The following is a 24,309-nucleotide window of genomic DNA, read 5'->3' as shown; positions in this document are numbered from 1 at the left end:
CATACAATTTAAAATGTCATGTACATTGACGGTGATCAACAGCCCATAATTAAATAATATTCCTTTATAGTTCCAGGATTCTTTACGCCAGAAAACAGCATTAGTATAACATCGAAGAAGTTTAAACAAAACAAGTTTCCTGCTTTTCAACTGGGAAATAAAAAGAATTCCCATATCAGAGGGTTTTATTCTGACACTAACATGAACACAGTGATAACAGGAGAGCCCATTTATGTTCCTGCTACGTGTATAGAGCACCTGTTGACCATAACAGGAGTCCTGCAGGAGGATCTAGAGGCAGAATTAGTCCCTGTTAATTAACCTAAAATCTTTTTTTTAAAAGCTATCATTAACATGAAGGAAAAGATCAGTGTAAAAAAAGTCAATATTCCATAAACAGGGCTACTCCTTTCCACATCCTTCAAAAGTCAATCTGTCTCAGTTAAGATTTTATACTAATATTAGGAAGGACAATATCCTATAAAGTATATTGAAAAAGAAAATCATCTGGTCACCAGTCCAGCAGAACAGAGTGCCTCCCCCCTCCCCCCACCGCCAAATACCATGTTGTTCCACCTTAAGATGGCATTTTTTTAAAATTTAGTACTTATGCAGGACCTCAAAGCACCCTACAACATTACAGGTTTGCATTTTCAACAAAATAGGACAATGCTGAATACTTTTGAAAATACCAGCCTAAGTAGCTACACCTGAAAAGCTTTCCCAGTATACACGTATGCCAGTTCAAGTACACAGTAAACTCTTGTTCATCCGGTATTTGCTCAGCTGTAATCCTCAAATAACCGGCATAACTCCAGGAAAAACTGAGTCATGATGTGGCTTCCCCTTCTTACTCTGCCAGAAAAAAGAACTGATTGTGGGAGCAACGCGCCCCCCGCCCCCCCCCCCGAGGGATGGCCCACTCAGCGCCTGCCCTGCACCTCTCCGTGCTCCATGTGTGGCCAGCTGATAGGATCCTCAACTCTCCTGCCCACATCCACTGCCTAGAGCAGCTTGCCACACTGCACGGCCATGTGCAAGCTCCACAAGAGGCTCCAGCTGTCCTCACCAAAAGATAATGGGGCAGCAGTTGAGTGGGAGCTAGCACTGAGGGATGAGAGGAGCTGACTTTCTTATTGGGGTGCCACTGACCCATGCCTGCGCCTCCCCCACCAGCTGCTCTCTAGGAAATGGAATATTTGATCATCTGGCAACCTCCCAGCTCCAGATTTTGGGAAGTAAACAAAATAATCCTGGTTGGGGCTCAGATGGTGTGTCTGAGTGAATAAGGTCCCAAGTCTCCTACAGACAACCTCCCAACCTTATGAGGATTCTCACCAACAACCACAGCCTATACTGCAGGAACACCAGTCCTGGAATTTTTCCTCGCAACAAAGCCCATTGCCAATTTTATCCCCATAGCTATTCTGGAGATACCATCACTGGACCTAACCAGGTTATTCACAGACTCACGGGCACATTCTCGTGTTCCTCAACTAAGACTATATATGCCATCATGTGCCAACAATGCCCACATGCTTTGTATATTGGACAGACTTCTAACTCCCTTAGACAAACAATTAACCAGCATAAAACAGACATAAAAACACTCCTGATTCACAAACCAGTCAGTCACCACTTTAATGGAGTGGACCACTCTGTTAATGACCTGAAAGTCTGTGTCTTGGTGAAGAGGAATTTTCACAACATTTTGGAAAGAGAAGCTGCTGAACTCTTTTATATTCAAACTCAACACATTAACACAGGGTTTGAACCGGGATGGGAATTTTCTAGCTCATTATAGGGGCTCTTTTGCATACTTGGCTTAATCTAATTCTTGCCCTCACTCCCTCCCCCCGCCCACTCCTCTACTCTCTAATTTGCTCACCTTGATAATATTTTTCTGATTTGTCAACAGTGATTACTATTTTTGGTTCTCTGTGCCTTAAATATTGAGTCTGTTCTAGTCTGGCTATGATCTGAAAAAGTAGGTCTGTCCCACAAAAGCTCATCACCTAATAAATTATTTTGTTAGTCTTTAAAGTAGTACTGGACTGCTTTTTTGTAAGGATTACCTGTGTTTATTACTGCAGTACCATGAATCAGGTCCCACTGGAGTAAGTACGTTTTAGACACAGTAGCAGACCATACTGCTAGACATCTGTAGACACATGGCCTTCTACTGGACTATTTATATCTACGTTTCTGTTTATAATATAGTAGCAATTTCCAATTAATATAACTTAATTCAAAGTATTGCAATGTCAAACTGACAACTTTTCAACACTTTTGCTGCAGTCTACACAGTTATCAGGGCCAGTGTTGCAATCCTGAATGGAAAGTACTACTGTACGTAACCTTCTCTACAATTTTTCCCTCCATCCATATTTACTTTAATGTTCTTAAGATTAACCTTCCCATATTAAATTTTAAAGGTGACACCTAGAAATAATTTTGGTGCACATCACACACACCTCATATGTTAAGGGGGTGGGGAGAATTGTTTTAATGATGAAAAGGTTGTTAATATAAAGTGAACCTCAAAAAGCTATTTCTTACATTTGGGAATGTGTCACCTTAGGCATTTTTCCCCACAATCAAGAATCACATGTTCAATTAAAATATTTTGCTTGCAGCACCTCATGTGAGAAACCACTTCCTAGCACTTTTCCAGATACATGTCCTTTTATATTTAGTTCAGTTTCAAGTAACTGTCCTGAAAGTCTTTATTTTCAGCAAGTCTCATGAGAGCTGCAGTTTCTAAACCTTAAACTGGCATAAATATCTGGTCTCCTCTACCTGTAAAATGAGGATAATATGTGAGATTAATCTGTTTGCACACTGTTTTAAATATATTATGCTCTGAGTAAGAAATCTATAAGCTGTTTTGAAGTACAAGTTGGAGATAGATTTTTCTCAATGGGGCATACTGGAAATTTGAGGATGGGCACACACAAAGCAATTTGGTTTGTGAAGGTGGTCCTACAAATAACATCACCTTGATCCTCAACAGCACTTTTAAACATCAGATTTCAAAGCACTTTACAAAGTCATATGATCTCCATTTCACACATGGGGAAACTGAGGCAAAGAAAGTGACTTGACCAAGATCAATCAGCAAACCAATGGCAGCTCCAGGAATAGAATGCAGACAACTTAGGTTTGTTTTGGTTTTTGGGTCCCCCCCCCAGTTGTTATATCAATTAGGACATACTTCCTCCCAGAAGATGGATGTCTAAAGCCTAGTTTCAAAACTGTGCAAGAATCACCCATGAGAGTTTGGGCATGTGCAAGCTAGTTGTGGTCAGGCATTTGCAGACCAGGAGGAAGAGGCCTCATGAGCCGATCAACCACTACTGAGTCAGTCAGTGCAATTTCAAAGAAACAGCAGCTGAACCAAAATGATTTTTTAAAAATGCTTATCCATTTCTATGCCACCTCCACCTGTGGGGTTGCCAACCTTGTGTCTAAACCAAACAGCCTAAGCCCCACCCCTTCCCAAAGCCATAACCCTTCGCCACACCCCCACAACCACCACCCACCTCATCACCCCTGCCCACTACATTCCCAGTCCTTTGATGGCTCGCTCTCCCACACCCTCACTTACTTTCACCAGGCTGGACAGAAGTTTGGGGTGCCTGAGAGGGTAAAGGGTGTAATGGGGAGGGTGCAGGGTCCAGGTCTGGCCAGAAATGAAGGGCTCGGGGTACAGGAAGGTGCTCCAGGCTGGAACAAAGTGTGAGAGCTCCAGATAAAGGGTGGGGCGTAGATGTGGGTTTGGAGAGCAGGATGGAGCTCCAGGTTGTGGGGTTGAAGGATCCAGACTGAGGGAAGGGGTTCAGTGCAGGAGGCAGCCCCAGGCTGGAAAGGTGGGGCCAAAGAATTTGTAGTCTGGGAGGGGATTTCAGGCAGTTTTTAAACTCTGTTAGAGTCCTGGCCTTCACAGTGTCCTCTGGTAAGGAGTTCCACAGGTTGACTGTGCGCTGTGTGAAGAAAAACTTTCTTTTATTAGTTTTGAACCTGCTACCAAGTAATTTCATTTGGTGTCCTCTAGTTCTTATATTATGGGAACAAATAAATAACTTTTCTGTATTCACTTTCTCCACACCATTCATGATTTTATATACCTCAATCATATTGCCCCTCAATTTCCTCTTTTCTAGACTGAAAAGTCCCAGTCTCTCTAGCCTCTCCTCATATGGGACCCATTCCAAACCCTTAATCATTTTACTTGGCCTTTTCTAACACCAATATATCTTTGAGATGAGGAGACCACATCTGCATGCAGTACTCAAGATGTGGGCGTACCATAGTTTTATATAGGGGAAGTAAGATATTCTTCGTCTTATTTTCTATCCCTTTTTTAATTATTCCTAACATCCTATTTGCTTTACTGACTGCCGCTGTACACTGCATGGATGTTTTCAGAGAACTATCCACTATAATTCCAAGATCCCCTTCCTGATCTGTTGTAGCTAAATTTGCCCCCATTATATTGTATGTATAATTAGGGTTATTTTTCCCCAATGTGCATTACCTTACACTTACCCACATTAAATTTCATTTGCCATTTTGCTGCCCAATCACTCAGTTTGCTGAGATCTTTTTGAAGTTCTTCACAGTCTGCTTTGGTTTTGACTATACTGAACAGTTTGGTGTCATCTGCAAACTTTCCCACCTCACTGCTTACCCCTTTCTCTAGATCATAAAGTGTTTACAGCTCAGTCTATTTCCCCAAATACATTTATCACATGGCAAGGTTATAAACTACCAAAGCTCCAAAGTTCAAGTAAATTATAGTGCTACATACAGCTGGCCAGAAGACATGTAAAACATGCAACACATCAATAACTTTTTAAATGATTACAAAAATAATGTTTGCTAAAGAAAAATGGCAGTTTGGGGGCAAGAGCTAACCTACAGTAAAATATGATCTTGATTAGAGATTCCAAACCGACATGGGAACCGAATAGATATGATGCGTAAGTGATACAGAACTTGCTGGAAGATTGTGGAACTTTTGGGCCACATAACTCTGTCTCTTTGTTTCTACCTGCTGTACCGCACTGTGTACATTTGGACAGCTTGAATGCATTAAATATTTTTACATCTCCAAGAAAGCAATTGCTGTGGTTGCCTCAGAACAGGTTGCAAATGCAAGGGGAGATGGCTCATGTGATAGCAAACTGGAAGGGAAGTATCCTTGAGATGATTTCTGTTAATATATGATCTAACCAACAAGGGCACAAACTGCACTAGAGAGGGCACCGAGTGTATGAGAGCTGAGGTATCCAATAGGAATTTGCCACACTTTTGGTTGCCATCTTTCCACATTTGCCCCCAGAAACAGGCACTCCCAGTCTCTGCTGTTCCAAATAAATGCCTTCCCCCTCCCCCAGAGCCAGGCACCCCCAGCCCCCCCCACCCAACGGTAACTAAATGCCCTCCCCCTCCCACAGAGCCAGACACCCCCAGCCTCTCCCCACCCAACAGTAACTAAATGCCCTCCCCCTCCCACAGAGCCAGGCACCCGCAGCCTCTCCCCACCCAACGGTAACTAAATGCCCTCCCCCTCCCGCAGAGCCAGGCACCCCCAGCCTCCCCCCACCCAACAGTAACTGAATGCCCTCCCCCTCCCGCAGAGCCAGGCACCCCCAGCGGTAACTAAATGCCCAGCCCCGCTTCGCCCCCACTCAAATTTAATGGACAGGTCAGCAGAGCCGCCACTGGAAACACTGCTGGAGGTGCCACCATGCACTTCTCCAACCAAGTGGTGGGCTACGTATGCAGAGCAGGCAGACAGCACTTCCCGCATGCGGCTCTTAGGAGGAGCCGCATTTTCCACAACACAGTGCCCTAGTTGCCATATGTGGCGAGTGTCAAATATATGGGACACTGCCGCACTGGAGCGATTACAGTGGCACAACTGCACTACACTAAGCTCATTCACGTAGCTACTGTGAGCTGATGGGAAGAGAACTCTTCCACTGGCTTAACCCACTCCAGCTCCTACGGGCAGCAGAGGCTGTACCAATGAGAAGCTCTCCCACTGACAGCGCTGTCCACACCACCACTTACCTTGGTATAACTTGTGCTGCTCAAAGGGGCACATTTATTCATTCCCAAGTGACATAACTTATTCTGATATAAACTGTAATGTAAACAGAGCCTGACTCCTTGTCTATATGACACAGTTATATCGGTATAAAAATGTGCTGCTTTGTACCAGTGTACAAATTAAGTTTTTGTACAGTATAATTACTTTGGTTATGGATGCTATTTTATACCCAACTATTTCAGCATAAACATATCTTATATTGATATGGCTTGTTCCCTTTCCTATATGGCCGTGGTTTTCAACCAGTGGTCCACACAGCCCTGGCAGTCCACAGACTAAGTCTAAGGTACACACTTCCACTCGAAATATTTTAGGGGCTCACAAACAAAAGAAGGTTGAAAACCTACTGCTGTCTGGGAATAAAATTATACCATTAAAACTATCCACAATAAGAAGGGTAGAGCTAGAGCAGTTAGGGTAGTACAACTTGTATGTTTAGACAAACCTACAATTTGGATATGGATGCGCTTAAACTCTGATAAAAGAATAAGTTTTTGGTTTAGTCAAGTCCGTTGAAAAAAGAATTAAACTGAAATAAGCCAATCTTATATGGTAACCAGTGTCCCCATACAGGGTTTATTAAAAAGTTCTCACTGTCACGAGTTTTTCTACGTATGGCAAAGACAATATTCCACGTTACTCCTCATAGGAGACCAATTTGAATTTATGTGACTTACATCAATTTTCTGAGCAATCAGTCCACACTACATTGATTTTATGGGCTCCTAAGACTGACATTTGTGCTCCTGCTTTTCACAAGGAGCAAGGTCGAATCTGGCACTGCATAGTCAACCTGAAGGTTGTAATGACAGTGTTATGAAATTTGATGTTCTTTGTCTCCTGGAGGTATCCCACAGTACCCCAATGTGACCACTTTAGCCACCACTTTCAGCTCCGCTGCTGTCCAGGTGTGCAGAAAATGAATTGGGGAAAGTTTGAATATAGTTTTCTGTTTGGCCAGTGTGACAAAGAAGAGCAGGCAGTACAGCTCAGCAGCATATATGGACATTAATATCCAGGGTCACAGATAAGCTCCAGCATGGAACGTGCAGGAGATCCAGGATCTTACTGCTGCATTGGGGCATGAGGCTGTGCTGGCAGAACTACAAAGCAGCAAAATGAATGGAGACCTCTATGCCAATATCTCACAGGGCCCAGTGGAAAAAAGGATACACCAAGGATACCCAGCAGTGTTGTGCAAAAATAAAGGTGTGAATGCTGGCATGCCAGAAAACAAAGGAAGCAAATGAACGTTCTAGGTCATTTCCACAAACATGTTGCTTCTATGAGTGGCTGCCTAGGAATCTAGGGGGTACCCCAACCACTATCCCCAAAGAATCTGTGGATTCTTCCCAAGAGATTCTTCAGGCAACTTCTGGCAACAGCAAGGAAGGCACAGAGGACAACAACAGTCAGCAGGCAAACAGAGCATCTGATCTCACCAACAGCCAGGAATTTAAAAAAAAAAAAAAAAAAAAAGCCTTTGGCTTGCATACTTGCATACCTTCCTCTCAGGATGTTTCACAGCTGAACCCTGATTGGTAAGGACAGCACCTCTGGTGAATTCTCATTTTTAATCAGGCTACAAGTGGGTGATCTGTGGCTGGTGCTGTACCTAAACAGCCTGAGGCCCTCAGAACAACATGTTAGTGTGTCTGGGGATAGAGCAGCGCTTCCCCTCCCCACCGCCCCCATCTGCATTAAGCTCTAACACAGGTACTCTTTAAAACACACAAGGTACTCTTTAATTCTTCTTACAAGGTTTTTGGGGAGGCCTGCCTAATTCCAACCTCAATGATAGGACACCTTTCCTCGCCAAGCCACCAGTAAATAATATGGCGTCACTGCAGCACAGAGCAGTGCAGCATTCTGACCAGCCTTCTGCCCACATTCAGTCAGTATCCATTCCCTACCAATGCTTGTTATTCTAAGGGGGCTAATACCTCTCTTGGCAACCTAGACAAAGCAGCGAAGAAGGAACACTAAGCTATTACAATAGCACAAGCTGCTCTACCATGATGGGACCGCCTTCCCACTGCACCTCACCCTACCCTGCCTTCCCTGACCTTCTGAGGGAAGAGAAACTTCCAGCGTCCCAGCAAATGGCAGGGGGAGCATGCGGCAACTGAGAGAGCAACACAGCCCTACAGTACAAGCTTCACTGTCCGCCTTGACCCCTCCCCCCACCCCAGACTGCTTGGGGAAGGGAAACTTTCACTGTCCAAACCAAGGGTGGAGGAAGAAGCATGAAGCTACTGTAAGAGTCAGCCCCAAAAGCACAAGCTGCACTGTACCCGCACCCACTTGCAGATGAACAGTTTCAGAAACTGGTATTGCAATCATAGGCTTGAAAACATACCCCGATCTACACCTCACCATGACTGGAAGTGAACCAGGTCAAGCGGGTCCCTTAAGATCACTATGTATCATCTCCTGCACAGAGGATGCGTAAAAAATAAAATTTGTCTTTGCACATAACACGCCTACTGCGTGCCACAGAGGCTCGCATTAAATTCCTTTTGGGTGTTGTAAAACTTCTCATCTACGGTAAATGTATTTCCCTGAAGTACGGCCTTCACTTATGGTTCGTTGCAGCGTGCTCAACAGTGGGCTCACTGACCACTGCTCCACCCCCCTCGCCTACATCTGTTAAACTAGCACAGATCTGAAGGAGAACTTGCCAGACACCCACCACATCTGCAAGAGATGCAGCAAGGACTGTCACTCTCGCGTGGGTCTTCATAGTCACAGTAGATGCTGTAAATGAAGTCCTCAATTGAAACTATAAAGGGCGCGATCCATAGTCTATGCAGACTGAAGGATGCCTACTACTATCTGAAGGAGAAAACACAAACAGGAAGATATGTTCCTAGAGCACATGCAAGCCATCCACATGGACAGGGAACAGTTGAATGTGTGGTGGAGAACCAAACTGGAGGCAGAGGCAAGCAGTCAGAGAGTGGAGTCCAGACCCAGGAAGAGATGTTGCAGCTGATAAGACAGCAAGCAGAGCTCCTGAAGTTCCTGGTACAGGACCACAGAGCCCCAGTGCACACCATGATGAACCACATGCCCTCCGCACCATGCTCCCTCTCCTCCCCACAGAATGTGGGAGGGAAGGGAGTCAAGGGCAGCCTGCCATTACAATCCCAGAAACTCTTCTCATAGCAGACGGTGGACATTCCCCACCTGTGATGGCAAAACATCTTTTGCCCTGGCTTATGGCAGCCCCTGCCATGAACTCCATTATTGTACTCAGAATTAAAACAATTAAATTCACAAAAGTAGTGTCTTTGTTGCTTGTGTTGCATGCGGAGGGGGAGGCTTACAGGATTTACAGCCCAGCACACATACAGGGGGGACCTCCTTAAGACACGATCATCATGTCACTGTCTGGTCATTCATAAAGCCGTTTTTTTCCAAAGCCTCCCTGATTTGCAGTGCCCCTCACCGTGGATTCCTTATTGTTCTAGCGTCTGGCAGCTCATAATTAGCGACCAAGTGATCTGCCTCAGCCCCCCAGCTTGGCATGAAAATTTCCTCCTTACTCTCACATAAGTTATGGAACACACAGCAGGCTGCCATCACAAGGGGAATGATGCTTTTGCTAAGGTCTAATCAAGTCAGGAGGCTCCTGAACCTGGGTTTTAAAGGGCCAAATGCACATTCTACTATCATTCAGCTCTTGCTCAACCTGTAGTTGAGCTGCTCCTTACAGTGGTTCAGGATGCCTGTGCATTGCCTCACCAGCCAAGGGAGCAAGGGGTAAGCTGGATCTCCCAGGATCACTACTGCGTCTCCAATGGCAATTTTCTGGTCTGGAAAGAAAGTTCCATTCTGCATCTTTCTCAACAGATCAGAGTTCCTAAAGATGCACACACCATGCATCTTTCCTAACCATCCCACACTGATGCCAGTGGAATGGCCCTTATGATCCACCAGCTCCTGCAACACCATGAAGAAGTACCCCTTGCAACTTAGGCACACTATGGTAGGGCAGTCCAGTACCAAGATAGCAATGTACGTTCCATCTATCGTCCCATAGCAGATAGAGAACCTATTTGACAAAAAGTCCACTACGTCTTGCACCTTTACGAGAGTCACTGTACTTTGTGGTAGAAGAATACTGATTGCCTTGGCTATCTGGACTGAAGTAGCCCCCACCACAGAGCTTCCCATTTTAAATTGATTGTTTACTGACCAGCAGCTGTCTGACATTGCAAGCTTCCACTGAGCTACTGTCACTCGCTTCGAAACTGTTCGAAGAGGTCTCATGATCATACTGCAGCACTTCAGGGAGTGAAGGAAGCAATTTGCAAAGTTCCATGAAAGTGGCATGCCAAAGAACGTGGTCCCACCAGCCTGAGCTTGTTCCATGGTAACAGAACCAGCACTCTACTGCTTTGACTAGAGCGAGCATATCCCCATTCCTCCTCTCTAGTATTTCACATTTCTGCATATCAATGTCTTCCTCAGTCTTCAGCTCTCTGAAAGCTGTTTAGTCTCTGCACATAGACCAGCACAATGCATGAGGCATTCATAATACCAGATGACAATTTGAATGTGGACAGGCTCCGTGGTTGCCTTGCAATGGCATCTGCACAGATATGAAAACACTTATTGCCAATGCTTCCCAAGGAGAGGGGAAGAGAGAAGCGCACTACAGGAGGCTGATGACACGCCCCCAGAAACCCCCACAGCACTTATTTGTCCTGTCTGACACTTGGAGCTTAACCCACAACCACAGTGCACTGCTGACAAAAGTTAGAGATGTCCACTTTAATAAGGATGTACTCCATCAACTTCATGTGCCCATGTGGACATGCACTCTCAACTTTATAAAATCAGGTACTAAAAAAACTGACTAACAAATTTGACAATTTCCTAGTGTAGACATACCCTGAGTCCCAAAACCATATTAAAGACTTGAAGATAAGTCAAGATAATGTGAATGTCAAGTTCCTTTAGAAACAGGATGGGGGGAAAAGAGTGATCAAAGAGGATAAAATTAGAAAATAATGACATTTTCTTTCAAAATTGTGAGAGAATATTGGGTTTTCATAACCATGCACTGGGGTTAACAGAACTTACCTACCAAATATCAGACAGACATACCAGAAATGCCTCAATACAAGACCTATATACCTAAAGAACTCAAGGTCCTAAAGAATAAATATGTTCCAAAAAGCATTGAGACAAAAAATATAATTGAACTGCACCTATAATGAGTTTCAACTTGTTGCACTGCAAGGCAATTCAACAGGTTACACCCACCATAGACTTAGGGTACACATAAACTCACCAGGACAATCAACCTGTTCAGGTTCAATTTCACACACCTAGTGGGGACACACAAAGTCAATTTATCAGGAGTCAACAGTTTACCCCTGTATTCCTCATTATCCTGAGGACTAAGGGAGGTCGATGGCAGAGTTTCTCCCCTCGACCTTCCTCAGGGAGGACAGCCAGGTAAATAGATCATAGATGTGTCAATTCCTACCCAACTACCATAGCTGAAACAGCATATCTAGGATCGACTTTAAGGTCTACTGTAGACCTACCCTTAGTACTGCATGCAACATTTGTAATTAGAAAATCAAGAGCTTTCAAAGAACATAGATATATTATTTTTGTTGTGTCTGTCTATCCATCTGGGCAAGGGTCTACCATGTTCTCCCCACCAGATTCAGGAGAATTCTACTATAACATTCTACAAAGCTCCAGAGGAATCTACCAAATTCTTCAGTGTTCTAGCTCACCCTGTCTCTCAAATCAGGGATGATGATCATGCCGTTACAGATCTTAGCATTGCATTATGGTCTTTGCAATCATACCTGTCAACTTGGTGAATCGGGTGGTAAACGGACAGGTCCTGGACGCAACTATTGCAGGAAAAAATGTATCACGCTCATTCCACGCCCCACATTCCAACCTACCAACAATATGTTTTTATTTGTGTGGTAGAGACATCAGTTCCCACTGAAGCTCGTATTTGCAATGACCATCAAAAAGCTCAGAGGCAGACACCACAGAGCGTTGGTGTCTGCCTACAGGCCCCAGTTTTCACACCTGGGCAACTCCATAGTGCTGTCTCTCATGCTGGGGATCCAGACAACAGACGTTTTGCACTGCCTCACAGCGTAGACAATATGACTCAGAACTGTCTATCATGAAACAGCTTTATAGCTCCTCCGAGCATCAGTTTTTTGCATCATGATGATAAATTTTAGATGTATATTGCAACAAGTTCCTGTCTACAACTTTATTCCAGCTCAACTTTTGCTTGCAAGCAGAGACGCAATGTGTCCTCTAGTTAATTTTGGAGATTGGTAATGCTGTAACTATAACTCTGTACTACAGGAAGATATTCCTGATTCAAAGGTAAAAATGAAAATCAAAAGCTAAGCACTTCAACCTGGGTCACTCCATCTAATAAAGGCTCACAGAAGTCAGCATAAAATCCTGGCTCCACACTGAAGTCAATGACAAAACTCTCCTTGACTTTATTTGTACCAGAATTTTACTCTACACAAAATCTTGCATAATCACTTTTTACACCAAAGGGCTTTACAAACCCATATCCAACTTGAAAAAACAGCTCCCATATCACTGAAAAGCATTCATATTTGTACCAGAAAGAGGCAGCTGTTTGACAGTGCACACTACAGGTATACAACATAATAGCCAAGAGTGTTTTTTTAAACATTACCCAAAAAAGGGATAAATGACACTGCGGAAAAAGGTTGAACTGTCTGTCTCTACCTGATAAGGCTCCCAATATTGCTACCAACAGTGAAGCTACAGGTGACTGACAATGATAGAAGTTTTCAGAATCGTCCCTTGTACTAAAGATAGAGTCTAATAATATATTTGGGATATTAAATGGAAGATGCTTATTCAGAACTTTCCAAGGCTATTTTCATTACATCACTGATTATTTCCAAATTTAACACTTAACTATCTTCATTAGTTACCCAGATCCCTAACCAGACACCAAAATATTCTTTGTTCATAGCTTCCTCTAAGTCACTCATTCACTTACGAAACTGCACCAAAAAAATTTGCAGAGCACACCAGAAACCATCTTTGTTATTCGTAGTTCTGATCATATGTTTGAAGATTCATCATTTATATTTCCTGTTGTAAAACTTACCCTGCCTTTCTCCTGTAGCCTAAAAATAGCAACTACTCATTAATTCTCTGTTCTCTGCATTCCTATATATAATAAGGGAACTAAAACCATCACTGGCTAGATTAATAAAATGTGGCTATGCACTCATTAAGCTGTCTCTCACACTAAAGATGTTTCACTAATTTCCACTGCATTTATTTACCTGTCTATTGCACTGAATGAATGAACAACTATTCATTCATCATCACCACCACCACCAACAACCACCATGGGCTCAGCACTGATTGGTGTCTGATGCCTCTCTCACTATTTCCTTCCATCTTTCACTGTCCAGTGCAGTGTGGCTTAATTTCCATAGACTAGCTCTGCACCAGTCTACTGTATTGTCTACCCATTATCTGTGGGGTTTGCCTCTCCTATTCAAACCATGCATTACAAAAGACTGATATCTTCAGAATACAAAAGTTACATGACATGTATAACAAAGATGCCCACATTTGGTTTTGGATTTAGATTTTTCTGTTTTATTTTTGTATTCAGTACTCATGTGCAAGCCAAGAACTGAAAATCCCACTGCCTTCATGGACTCCTGACGTAAGCTCTTCTTTCCGCCTCCATTTTTGGGGCAACTACTGTTCGAGAACGTAAAGTCAACTGCAAACAGTATTTTAATATACTATATACAGGCCATTTAAGAGCTCCAACAAAGAAAAAAGGAGGAATGAGGAAGGTGAGCATGAAAGAAAAATAAAATAAATAAAAGGGTAGAGGTTTGGTTGTTTGGGGAAAGGTGATTAAATTTTCACTAAATCTTGCAGAAGTTCACAGGGCAAGCACAATTCATCTGGGTGGCTGAGACTTGAAAGGACAATCTTCCCCATAAGTGTGTTTCCATGAGAGAGAAGGGTAGGAGCATATGCAGAGATGCATTTCCCTCAATGCTTGAGAGCTTTCAGTTGCACAAATAGCTCTACACTGTGTCAAACGAAGTGCAAAGAGAATTTTAAGAAATAAAAATACCATTGTCCCAGTTGGAATTTGACCAGGAGAGTTGGGGTTAACATCCATTTCTTTTACAAAGAAACCACTTTGACAACCTCCATTTCATGTCAATGCCTCTCAGATGTCTCAAACATAAAGACCTTGTAATAAAGCGCTAGAAGAAAATGGCCTAAAGATATTTTCACAGGATAGCCAGACAATTTTAATGGAAATCTTATTTTGAAGTAGAAGGATCGAGAGAAAGGTATTTGCTTACTGAACTTTTGCTAGGATGCCTCACCTCCCAATGTAGGCCTTGTCTCAGATAACCACAGCTAAATATAAGGTGGAACAGATTGTTTAATGTAAGCAGGTAACATTTTAAGGGACCATTCAAGGTGAAATAGCATATTAACATACTTTCAGTCATAAGACAAAGTTCGGTCGGGGGGAGTGGTTATGGTTTGATTTAATAAGCCATAAATCCAGGGTCTTTATTATGACAATGATTTTTAATGTCTAGCAAAGTTATGACTAAGTTCCTAGACTCCTCTTTAGAAGTATTTCTGCAGGTTTCCTTTGAGGACAAAGAATGAGGTCAGATATGGAAAGACTGTTTTGTGAAATGTATTCACTCACAGCTGCTGATGATGGTGTTTTCATCTGTCATCATCTTCCAGTGTGAGGTCATTCAAGAACATAGGGAATGCCTGGTTTCAGTGATGCTACTGTTTCTGGAGCATTTAATGAGGTACACCAGATGTTGTGATAGGCAAGCAAAGGACTCGTGGATTTTGAAAGGAGTGTTAATCATTTTGGCAGGTTCTTAAGGCAGAGTCTGACTCTGCTTTGAGTTGGTCTGTGGGGAACTGGCTTCTGATGATGAGCCTACTGAGGCTGGAGAACTATTCGAAGGCCAGATGAGAAGGTTCAGAAAAGATTACTTTCCCAGGACCAAAGAAGAGCTCAATGTGTCTCAAAAGCTTGCCTCTCTTATCAAGACTGTGGCTACACTACAAAAATAACTTTGAAGTTGCTTACTTCAAAGTACAGCTCTGAAGCTAAGCATTTACACACACCCTACTTCAAAGTTAAAACGACAAAGTAGGACACTACTCCATTTCTGGGAAAGGAGTAAGCACTTGGAAGTTGGGCTCCCTTACTTTGAAGTTAACTTTGAAGTAAGGGAAAACATGCAGACTCTGCAGGCTACTTCAAAGTAGCGCTTAACTTCAAAGTTCATTCCTAGTGTAGACAGACCCCAAAAGAAGCTGGTCCAAAAAAAATATTAAAAAAGCTACTGTTTCACCCACACCATGTCTCTAGTATACACAGACCAACACAGCTGCAACAAAAATGCAAACAAATCATGTTATATTAATGACATAACATTCATTTTGTCAGTTGCTTCTGTTTGTTATTGGACAGTATTTCTCTCAATATACTTTATTATTCAGACAACCTTGAGATAGCAAGTCAGATTACCCAGATTTAGCCTACTCAGCATGAAGGTTCAAAGTGCATGCAGGGTTTGGATGGTCAGAAAAAGAGAAGGCTATTAAAGCTCCCAAAGTCTTTTCTACACTAACAACATTTCTGAAAAAAAATCCCCACCACCTTAAATGTTGGTTCAGCTCCAACATTTCCCAACTTTGTGAGTCACCATCACACACACAACTTCTGAAGATTACAAAGTCTGCATTTTGAATATTTTTAGAGACCTACTGCCATCACCACACCCACTGGGAAAACTTTAGGTGACAGCATACCCTTGGAGTCCACTCCTATGTTAAAAGAAGCTTTCCTGCTTAACCAGCAGCAAAGATATAGTTTTGAGGCAAAGCATTACATTTCAGACAGGATTGCTTCCCACAATCAGAGTGGGCATAAGATCTAAACAAGGTTTGTTATTCATCTCTGAAGTTAATCTTTAATAAATTTTAAAAGGTGACACTGATGCAGAGTGATTTTAATCATTAGTGCCTGTCCCGAACTTTCAGAGCAAACACATTCCATTCAGGACAAAATGGCACCAGGTGTGTCACAACCCCAATTTCCTAGCTGGTGGTGAAAAGAAGATACTACGCACGCTCGCACCCCTCTGTACAAATAATATCAAGCTTACGTTTTGTTACTCCGTAGTAGATACATATGCCAAAATAATTCACTCTCAAACAGCTGCAAAAATTATGTCATGACAACATTTTGCTGGCCAATTGAATATTTTTGCCATCACAGCTCAATAAAAAGATAGCAATGAGAATAAAAAACATCACACACAAACAATAGAGCAGTGAATTATTCTCAGATTATTCAGCCCAGACTCATCATCACAGCTGCTAGTTTGAAGGTTTAAAATTCAGACTGCACAGTCAGAGGCTACTCCCTATTTTGAAGGGGATACTTCATCCTGGCAGGAGATTGCATAATGGCACCCAGCAAGCAAGGTCTAGGAATAGTGCCCCAGCACATGTTCCAGAACCCTCAAAGATAAAAGGGACTAAAAGCTTTTCATCAGATTTTTTTTTCAAATTGAACTTGCTTTTGAGCAGGCCCCAAACTTTGTCTTTGACTATAGGCAACCAGGAATTTTTTTCAAAACCTGGGTATCTGTGTTTTCATATATGAACAGGAGTGATATCTTCTGTTACGTATTGATCTCTATACCTGAATTAGCGTGTAAGTGAAATGATAGGCCATCAGAGCGATAAATTAAGAAAAATCTTACCTGGGTCATTTAAAATACATCTAGTTTAAACAAACTTATTTATCAGAAAGGTAGCCATGTTAGTCTGTATCTTCGAGAACAACAAGAAGTCCTGTGGCACCTTATAGACTAACATTTTGGAGCATAAGCTTTCGTGGGCAAAGACCCGCATCAGCAGATGCATGAGGTGTGGGGGGGGGGGGTTTCAAAGGGGTATCCCAGTAAAAGGGAGGGCCAGAGCTGACAAGGTCTATTCAGTCAGGGTGGAAAAGGCTCATTAATCAGCAGTATGTATGAAGAGAGAAGAAAGCAGGTCAGATAAGACAGAGGGGATATGGCCCATTGTCAGTCTAATGTGGAGATGTTAACACCTAGGGCAGAGAAGCTTTCATTTGTCATTAAAATAAAGCTTCAATACAAGAGATGAAGCAGAACACAAGACCTAATATTCTAGGCCCTTGAGAATTTAGTACAAGCACACTTTGGGATCGGAATTTGGGAATCAAGGAGTTAAGCTGTGATACAGTAGAGTAAAACCACCTCAACTCCTATTAAGAAGGGCACTCAAAAACCAGAGGTCAACAGCAGAAAATATTTTCTGAGTCATGAGGGGGAGGATTACTCACTATGCACTATTCGACTTACTCATCAAAGTGTGTCATGGACAGAACTGCTCACCATGTATTCATTAGGAAACTGTGGCCTTTCCTTTGAGGAAAGCAGAAAAAGGGGGGTTGAGGAGAGAGTCATACTTTCAGTTTTGTACGTAAGCCAGTAGGAGGCTGTATCTGTAACACCAATACTCTCTCCTCCCACATTTTAATTAGTCTTGTAGGAAAATACATGTTTCACATCACCCTCCCATGTTTTTTTTTTAAAAAAACGTCTTAACGGGCATCCGTTTGCCCGCTGAGTTATTATGCAAATTCAGCAGTCTGAGGAGATCCCAGATTTCCTACTGTATACAAAAATAAGCAACAGTCCTTTACAACATATAACATCACAATGTATAACACCACAAAGGTAACATCCATTCGCCATTAATATAAACATTTTTAATCTAAGCCTTTTTCCTAGTACAAAAACATTCTGCTAAGCGAGATGAAAACTGGATATAGTAATAATAAAAAAGTCAATGTTGTCTGAAACAATGTTAAGAGACACAACCGTACAATCAAACAGCAGCTTTACAACACCTACTGCAAATATGATTTACCAGCACTCATAAGGCTTTTTCAATTAATTAGTAGGGAATGCTGCTATACTCCCCATCCTCCACAAATTTTGTCTCATGATGTGCGCACACAAGTTAAAACCTTAAAAAATGTAAAATAAGGATGCTTCTAAACAAATAAATCTCTCGATTATTTTTAATTCATCTCACCTAGCCTCCAAGAAGCAAGTGGAGTCAGTGGTGAAACTAAGAAACATTCTGCTGACGTCAAACAGAGCTGAGCTCTGAAACCACAATGGTACATACACCCTGCTGCCAACTAGAGTCTGAGCCAAGGAGGGAAATAAAGTCTACAGTTCAATACAGTACAATGTTAGTAGACCAGACACTGCAACGTTCAAAGAGGATTTCTTTCTCAAGCATTACAGTTCTTTGCTGCAATGGCTGTAGTGGCAGGCTGTACACAATAATATCATGGAGTGTGAGCTCTTCAACAGATGGGCAGGACAAAATAACTGATTAGCTCCAGATGAAAGATTCAGTTCTGTATCACTGTGGGAAAAAATATGCAGCCCAGACAGGCCACTTTAATTACAGGAAGGTCAGGTTCTACTGCATTTCTTAAATCTTTGGTAACATACACAGATAAGCACCGTGCCCACTCTAAGACAGCCTGCATATCCTGACATCTTAAACATAGCCATGCAATATGGAAACACCTGGCCAAGTTTCTCCAGATAATTTCTTTATCCCTACCTCACAAGCTATAACATTAAATTTAGGTTTCCTTTTTTAAGCAGGGAGATTCCAAAAAGTTCACTGACTCGTTCCGTTTCCTGATTCACCCTTAGCTTAGTCTAAAAAATATTTATTGCTATATATAGGCAGATTGGAGAGACAAGTTAGAATGTGACAAGCATGAAACTAAACTGGTCCCCATTACACTTTCAGTTTCTGTCAACTCAAGTGTAGCAGAGGCACACACAAATGACAGAGCTGCCCAAACAGGAAAGGCTGCATTAAAAAGTGAGTGCTGAAGTGCTCAAGCTCTGGGAGCAGGATGATCAAAAATGGCAAGTCCTCTGATATGCAGGATGTTTTGGAAACCACAGCCATCTCCAACAGCACCAAAATTCAGAAAGCAAGTACAGTACATAATGGTCTCTCCTGCCACAAGCAAGGCAGTGTAACTGTAGGGGCATCAGCATCACTAAGATGTTGTAGCATGTCCTCCCTGTGATGTAGGACCCAAACACTAAAATATTACTAAGAATGTAGAGCACCCAAACCAGTTTTTATAAGACTGTTGCTTGACTTTCTCATGAATATTCATTTTATTTTGTCTAAAGAGAATTTTAAGTCAATTTTTCTGTTGGCTACACATAACCCACACCTCTCAAATATGACACTGATTTCCTGCTGTTTGGAGTTTGTTTGTTTTTTTAAATAATCCACAAACTTGACTACCTTTTTGTGTCTTGAATCAAAGTGCTAGATATGTGAGCACTTAAAATGAGCATCTATGTTCTAATTAGCAAAGCTTCACCACAGAGAAACAGACTCCAATGATGGAGATTCTACAACCACCCTAGGTAGAACAGGTTAACAAAGACCCACTTTCCTTAAATTGTTTCAGACTAGGCTCAAGAAGGATTTGTAATTTTTTGCAAATGTGAACACACAATCTAGGCTCTTCTTTATTGTGCTGATGGGAGGGGGGCATCTGAACTGCTCTGACTTACTGGGGAAGGAGGTTAAGGGTGAAGGTGGAGAGGGGTTAGAGATCTTAACTCCCAATAGAGAAGGGTGGGTTTCGGAATTTGTGTGTCACTGCACAATTTCAGCTTTCCTTGACTTTTTTGTTAATACAGTAATTCAGACTGGATTGTATAAATATCTATTGCACTTGATCCTGCCTTGAGGAAAGGGGACTGGACTTGATCTCTTATGGTCCCTTCCAGTTCTAGCATTCTATGAGTCTATAATTCAAGAATACAAACTTTCCATTAGCTGTCCTCCAACCACACTCCCCTGTTTATCTGTGAAGTTCAACCAAATTTAGAGGTCAAATCCCCTTTTTCAAAGAGAAACACCACTCTAAGTTGAGCCAACTTAAAGAACCCACCACCTTTTGCTCTATTTCATCCTATAGTTATTTATTTATACTAAAGAATTGGGATGCTACAGATCCCTGCCCCTTCCTCTCCCCTCAAAAAAATAGATAGTTTTAAAGTGACCAAAATACCCAACCCAAATCTGGACTTAAATGGAGAAAGAAAGGGGAATGGAGAGAATGCAGCAAGGTGGGTTAGAAGCAGTGTGCCCGAAGGCTTGAAGAGGGAAAATGACAGAAAACAATGCCAAACAACATGAGAAGAGTTTATTTATAAAAAGGAATTGCTTAACTGAGTATCCAGAGAAAAGGGGATTATGGTAAGGCAAAGGGAGAATCCATAAACTGGAAAGGTGGATGGTTTGGACACAAGGGAGGCATTGGCTTGTTGGGGATAAGAGTATCTGGATGGCAACTAACAGGCAAAGAGGCAGTAACTGGTGAAGGCTGGGAAAGAGGGTTGGATAAGCCAGAAAGTTTTCCATTAAAAAGGATGCGTATTGAGGACTTGGAACAAGATGACCAGGAAACAGTAACAGAGGATTTGGGGCAGGGGGCAAAGTGGATTTGGAGAGAGTTGTTGGGGCACAGAGAATAGGAAACAAGAAGGAATTAAATAAGAGGAATTCTGTGGCAGGAATGGCAACTACTTGGGCCTGGCATTACTTGAGGCTGGCATGAGGTGCTCTGGGCAGGGAGTCTCCAGATGGGGCAAGGAGAACAAGGATTTTCTTCTGGAAGCAGAAGAGCAGCACTACCAAGGACAAGGAACATTGGAAGGAGAAGGAACAGTCTACGGATGACAACCCATGAAAGCGATGTAGGACAAGGTAACTAACAAAAGGCAGAGTCTACTGGGTGACAGGACTGGGGAGACCTGAATAGGGTGTGCCCAAGAAAGGAGCTTCCCAATGGGGTGTACCCAGCACTGGGAGTAAGAGGGCTGTTAGGCCAGGGGGAGCCTGGTATAGGTGGTGGCCAAACAAGGGAAATTTGAGGGAAACAGGGAAAGAGTATGGGACAGCAGTGACCAAGACAGGGGGCCTGCCAGGGAGTGAGGCGGTTCTCAAAGACAAGGGAACCTGATGGGGACCGGGCAAGGCGGCTGGGGATCTGGCAAGGAAAGAGGGAACAGGGAGTGTCCAGCCAGGGAGGATCTGACCGGGAGCAGGGGGGTGCCACAGGCATGAGGGTGAGGGAGGGGCTCAGGCAGGGCCAGGAGGGGGGGCGTCTGAGGCGGTCGCAGGATGTTCGGGACAGGCGAGGGGAGCCACAAGCAGGGGGCTCAGTTGGACGGGGCACACGGGGTGTCTAGAGCAGGCAGGGCAGTCGGACGGGGGTCAGGGGTGGGATGCCGCAGGCAGGGGGGCCAGTCAGACGGGGCGCAGGGGTGTCTGGGGCAGGCAGGAGGGGTGGTCGGTTGGACGGGGGTGTCCGGCGCAGGCGAGGGGAGCTGCAGGCGGGGCAGTCGGTTGGTCAGACGGCAGCCAAGAGGAGCTGCAGTCAGTCGGTCGGACGGACAGGATGCATGGGGGTGTCCGCGGCAGGGGAGGGGAGCTGCAGGCGGGGCCGTTGGTCGGTCGGTCAGACGGGAGTCGGGGGGAGCTGCAGTCAGTCGGTCGGTCGGATGGTCGGGGCACATGGGGGTGTCCGCGGCAGGGGAGGGGAGCCACAGGCAAGGCGGCTGGTCGGTCGGTCAGACGGGAGTCGGGGGGAGCTGCAGTCAGTCAGTCAGATGGACGGGGCGCATGGGGGTGTCCGCGGCAGGGGAGGGGAGCCACAGGCAAGGCGGCTGGTCGGTCGGTCAGACAGAAGTTGGGGGAGCCGCAGTCGGTCGGACGGACAGGATGCATGGGGGTGTCTGGGTCAGGCAAGGGAAGCCGTAGGCGGGGCAGTCGGTTGGTCGGTCGGACAGGGGTCGGGGGGAGCCGTAGGCGGGGCAGTTGGTTGGGGAGAGCCGCAGGCAGGGAGATGGTTGGGCGGTCGGATGGGGGTTGGGGGAAGCCGCAGGCAGGGGGGGTCGGTCGGGGGGAGCCGCAGGCAGGGGGGTGGTCGGGCAGAGCTGTCGGGTGGGGCGGTCGGTCAGGGAGAGCCGCAGGCGGGGGGGGTCAGTCGGGGGGAGCCGCAGGCGGGGGGGGGGGTCGGGCGGGCGGTCAGACGGGGCCGGGGGGAGCTGCAGGCGGGGGAGGGGTCGGGCGGGGGTCGGGGGGAGCCGCAGGCGGGGGGGGGGTCGGGCGGGCAGTCAGACGGGGCCGGGGGGAGCTGCAGGCGGGGGAGGGGTCGGGCGGGGGTCGGGGGGAGCCGCAGGCGGGGGGGGGGGTCGGGCGGGCAGTCAGACGGGGTCGGGGGGAGCCGTCGGGCGGGGTTGTCGGTCGGGGGGAGCCGCAGACAGGTGGGGTCGGGCGGGCAGGGCGGTCGGTCGGGGGGAGCCGCAGACAGGGGGGGTCGGGCGGTCGGTCGGGGGGAGCCGCAGACAGGGGGGGTCGGGCGGTCGGTCGGGGGGAGCCGCGGGCGGGGGGGGTCGGGGGGAGCCGCGGGTCGGGCGGTCGGGCGGGGGGAGCCGCACGCGGGGGGGGGGGGGTCGGGCGGTCGGACGGGGGTCGGGGGGAGCCGCACGCGGGGGGGGGGGTCGGGCGGTCGGACCGACAGGGAGCACGGGGTGCCGCGGAGCGGGGATCGGAGGGGGAGCGGGAGCCGGGGTGCATGACGGGAAGCGCCCGGCAAGGAGCGGGAAGGCGACTGCCCGGGGCCAGGCGCGCCGCCAAGGGGGTAGGGGGCCGGGGCCGCTCGCCGGGCCGGGCCGGGCCAGGCCGGTACTCACATAGACGGGCAGCGGCCAGGGGTAGACGGCCGGCTCGGCTCCCACGGGCGACTTCAGCCTGAGCTCCAGCCTCTCGCCCATGTCGGCAGCAGAAGGCGGCGGCGGCCCCGCACCATGCTAGAGGGGCCGCGCGGGGGTGCGGGCCAGGCCGGGGGCCGCTGCTGGGGGAGGGGGCCGCCCGCTCCCCTTCGCCGCCCTCTATTGTAGTTAGCGGCTGGCCGGGCTCTCCAGCGCCGCCGCCATCTTGGGCCGGCTTGAAGCGAGCACAATGAGCAGCCGGGGCCGGGCCCGACCAACGCGCCAGACGCGGGGGGGGGAGCGACCGAGCGAGCCGCCCCCCACTCCTGTCCTCAGCTGCCCTCCCAGCTGACAGCCCCCCGCCGCGCCCCGCCCCCGCCGCGCCGCGCCGCGGATCTGCCCGGGGCTTCCCCGGGGGCAGGTGCAGGGGCTTTTGTCTCTGTTCTACTTCAGCGGAGTTGGGGAGTCACCGGCCCCCGCCCCGCTCCCGCGGGGGCGCGACTCGGCGCTGCAGGGAGGTGCGCGGGGGCGGGGGGCAGGTTTGGTTTAGCCACAGGCTGGAGCCCCCGCCGCTCCGCACGGGGCTCCGGGTGCACAGGGGCACCGAGCCCTACGGCCGCCCCGCCCGCCGGCTCCGCCGGGCCGAGGGGGACTCGCGCGCGGGGCACGCGGCTCTGCTCGTCCCCGGGAGCGGGGCGCTGGACGGTACCAACGTGCGGCGGACGGGGGGGGGAGGAGCGCGCCCAAAACGTGCAGGACATGCTGATTGCGGGGCGGGAGCCGTACGCGGCGCAGGCGGCGGAGCCGCAGGGAAGGTGGTGTCAGCAGTTCCCGGAGACGCGCTCCCCTCCTGCCGCGCAGCCGGGAGCAGCGCCCCCGCCCGCCCCCAGCGTGCGGGCGGCCTCGGCCGGCTCCGGGGCGCTGCGGCTGAGCCCCCGCGGAGAGCCGTGCGCCCTGGCCGGGGAGCCGGTTACTCTGTCCCGCACAAACAGCGAGGGGTCCGGTGGCCCCTTAGAGACGCACATTTTTTTCACTTACGCTCAAGTGCAGTGGTTCCCAGCCTCTCACTAGGGCGGAGCGCAGTCGCCCCCAAACCATTCACGGACCCCCAATCAGCCCCCAAACCGTTCACGGACCCCCAATCACTGCCCCAAACCGTTCACGGACCCCCAATCACTGCCCCAAACCATTCACAGACCCTCTGTCGCCCCCCAAACCATTTGTGGACCCCCAATCACTGCCCCA

At 46.6% G+C, this 24,309-nt stretch overlaps 1 protein-coding gene across 4 annotated transcripts in view; it reads right to left on the bottom strand.

Annotated features, from left to right (window-relative positions):
• DOT1L (DOT1 like histone lysine methyltransferase) overlaps positions 1-23,876 on the bottom strand; it is a 162,733-nt gene extending 138,857 nt beyond the window's left edge. For 2 of the 4 annotated variants that reach the window (XM_074978486.1, XM_074978484.1), the window contains exon 1: positions 23,047-23,876. In XM_074978486.1, coding sequence (XP_074834587.1) covers positions 23,047-23,127 — 81 coding nt within the window. In that variant the 5' untranslated portion in view covers positions 23,128-23,876. The remainder of the gene's footprint in view (positions 1-23,046) is intronic. The other 2 variants (XM_074978483.1, XM_074978487.1) reach the window with 2 other exon arrangements.
• Between the last annotated feature and the right edge of the window lie 433 nt (positions 23,877-24,309).

Source organism: Carettochelys insculpta, chromosome 27 (assembly GCF_033958435.1).
Source record: "Carettochelys insculpta isolate YL-2023 chromosome 27, ASM3395843v1, whole genome shotgun sequence".
Lineage (NCBI taxonomy): Eukaryota > Metazoa > Chordata > Testudines > Carettochelyidae > Carettochelys > Carettochelys insculpta.
Note: the sequence above shows the minus strand (reverse complement) of the source record. Positions and strands in the feature narration are given on the sequence as shown.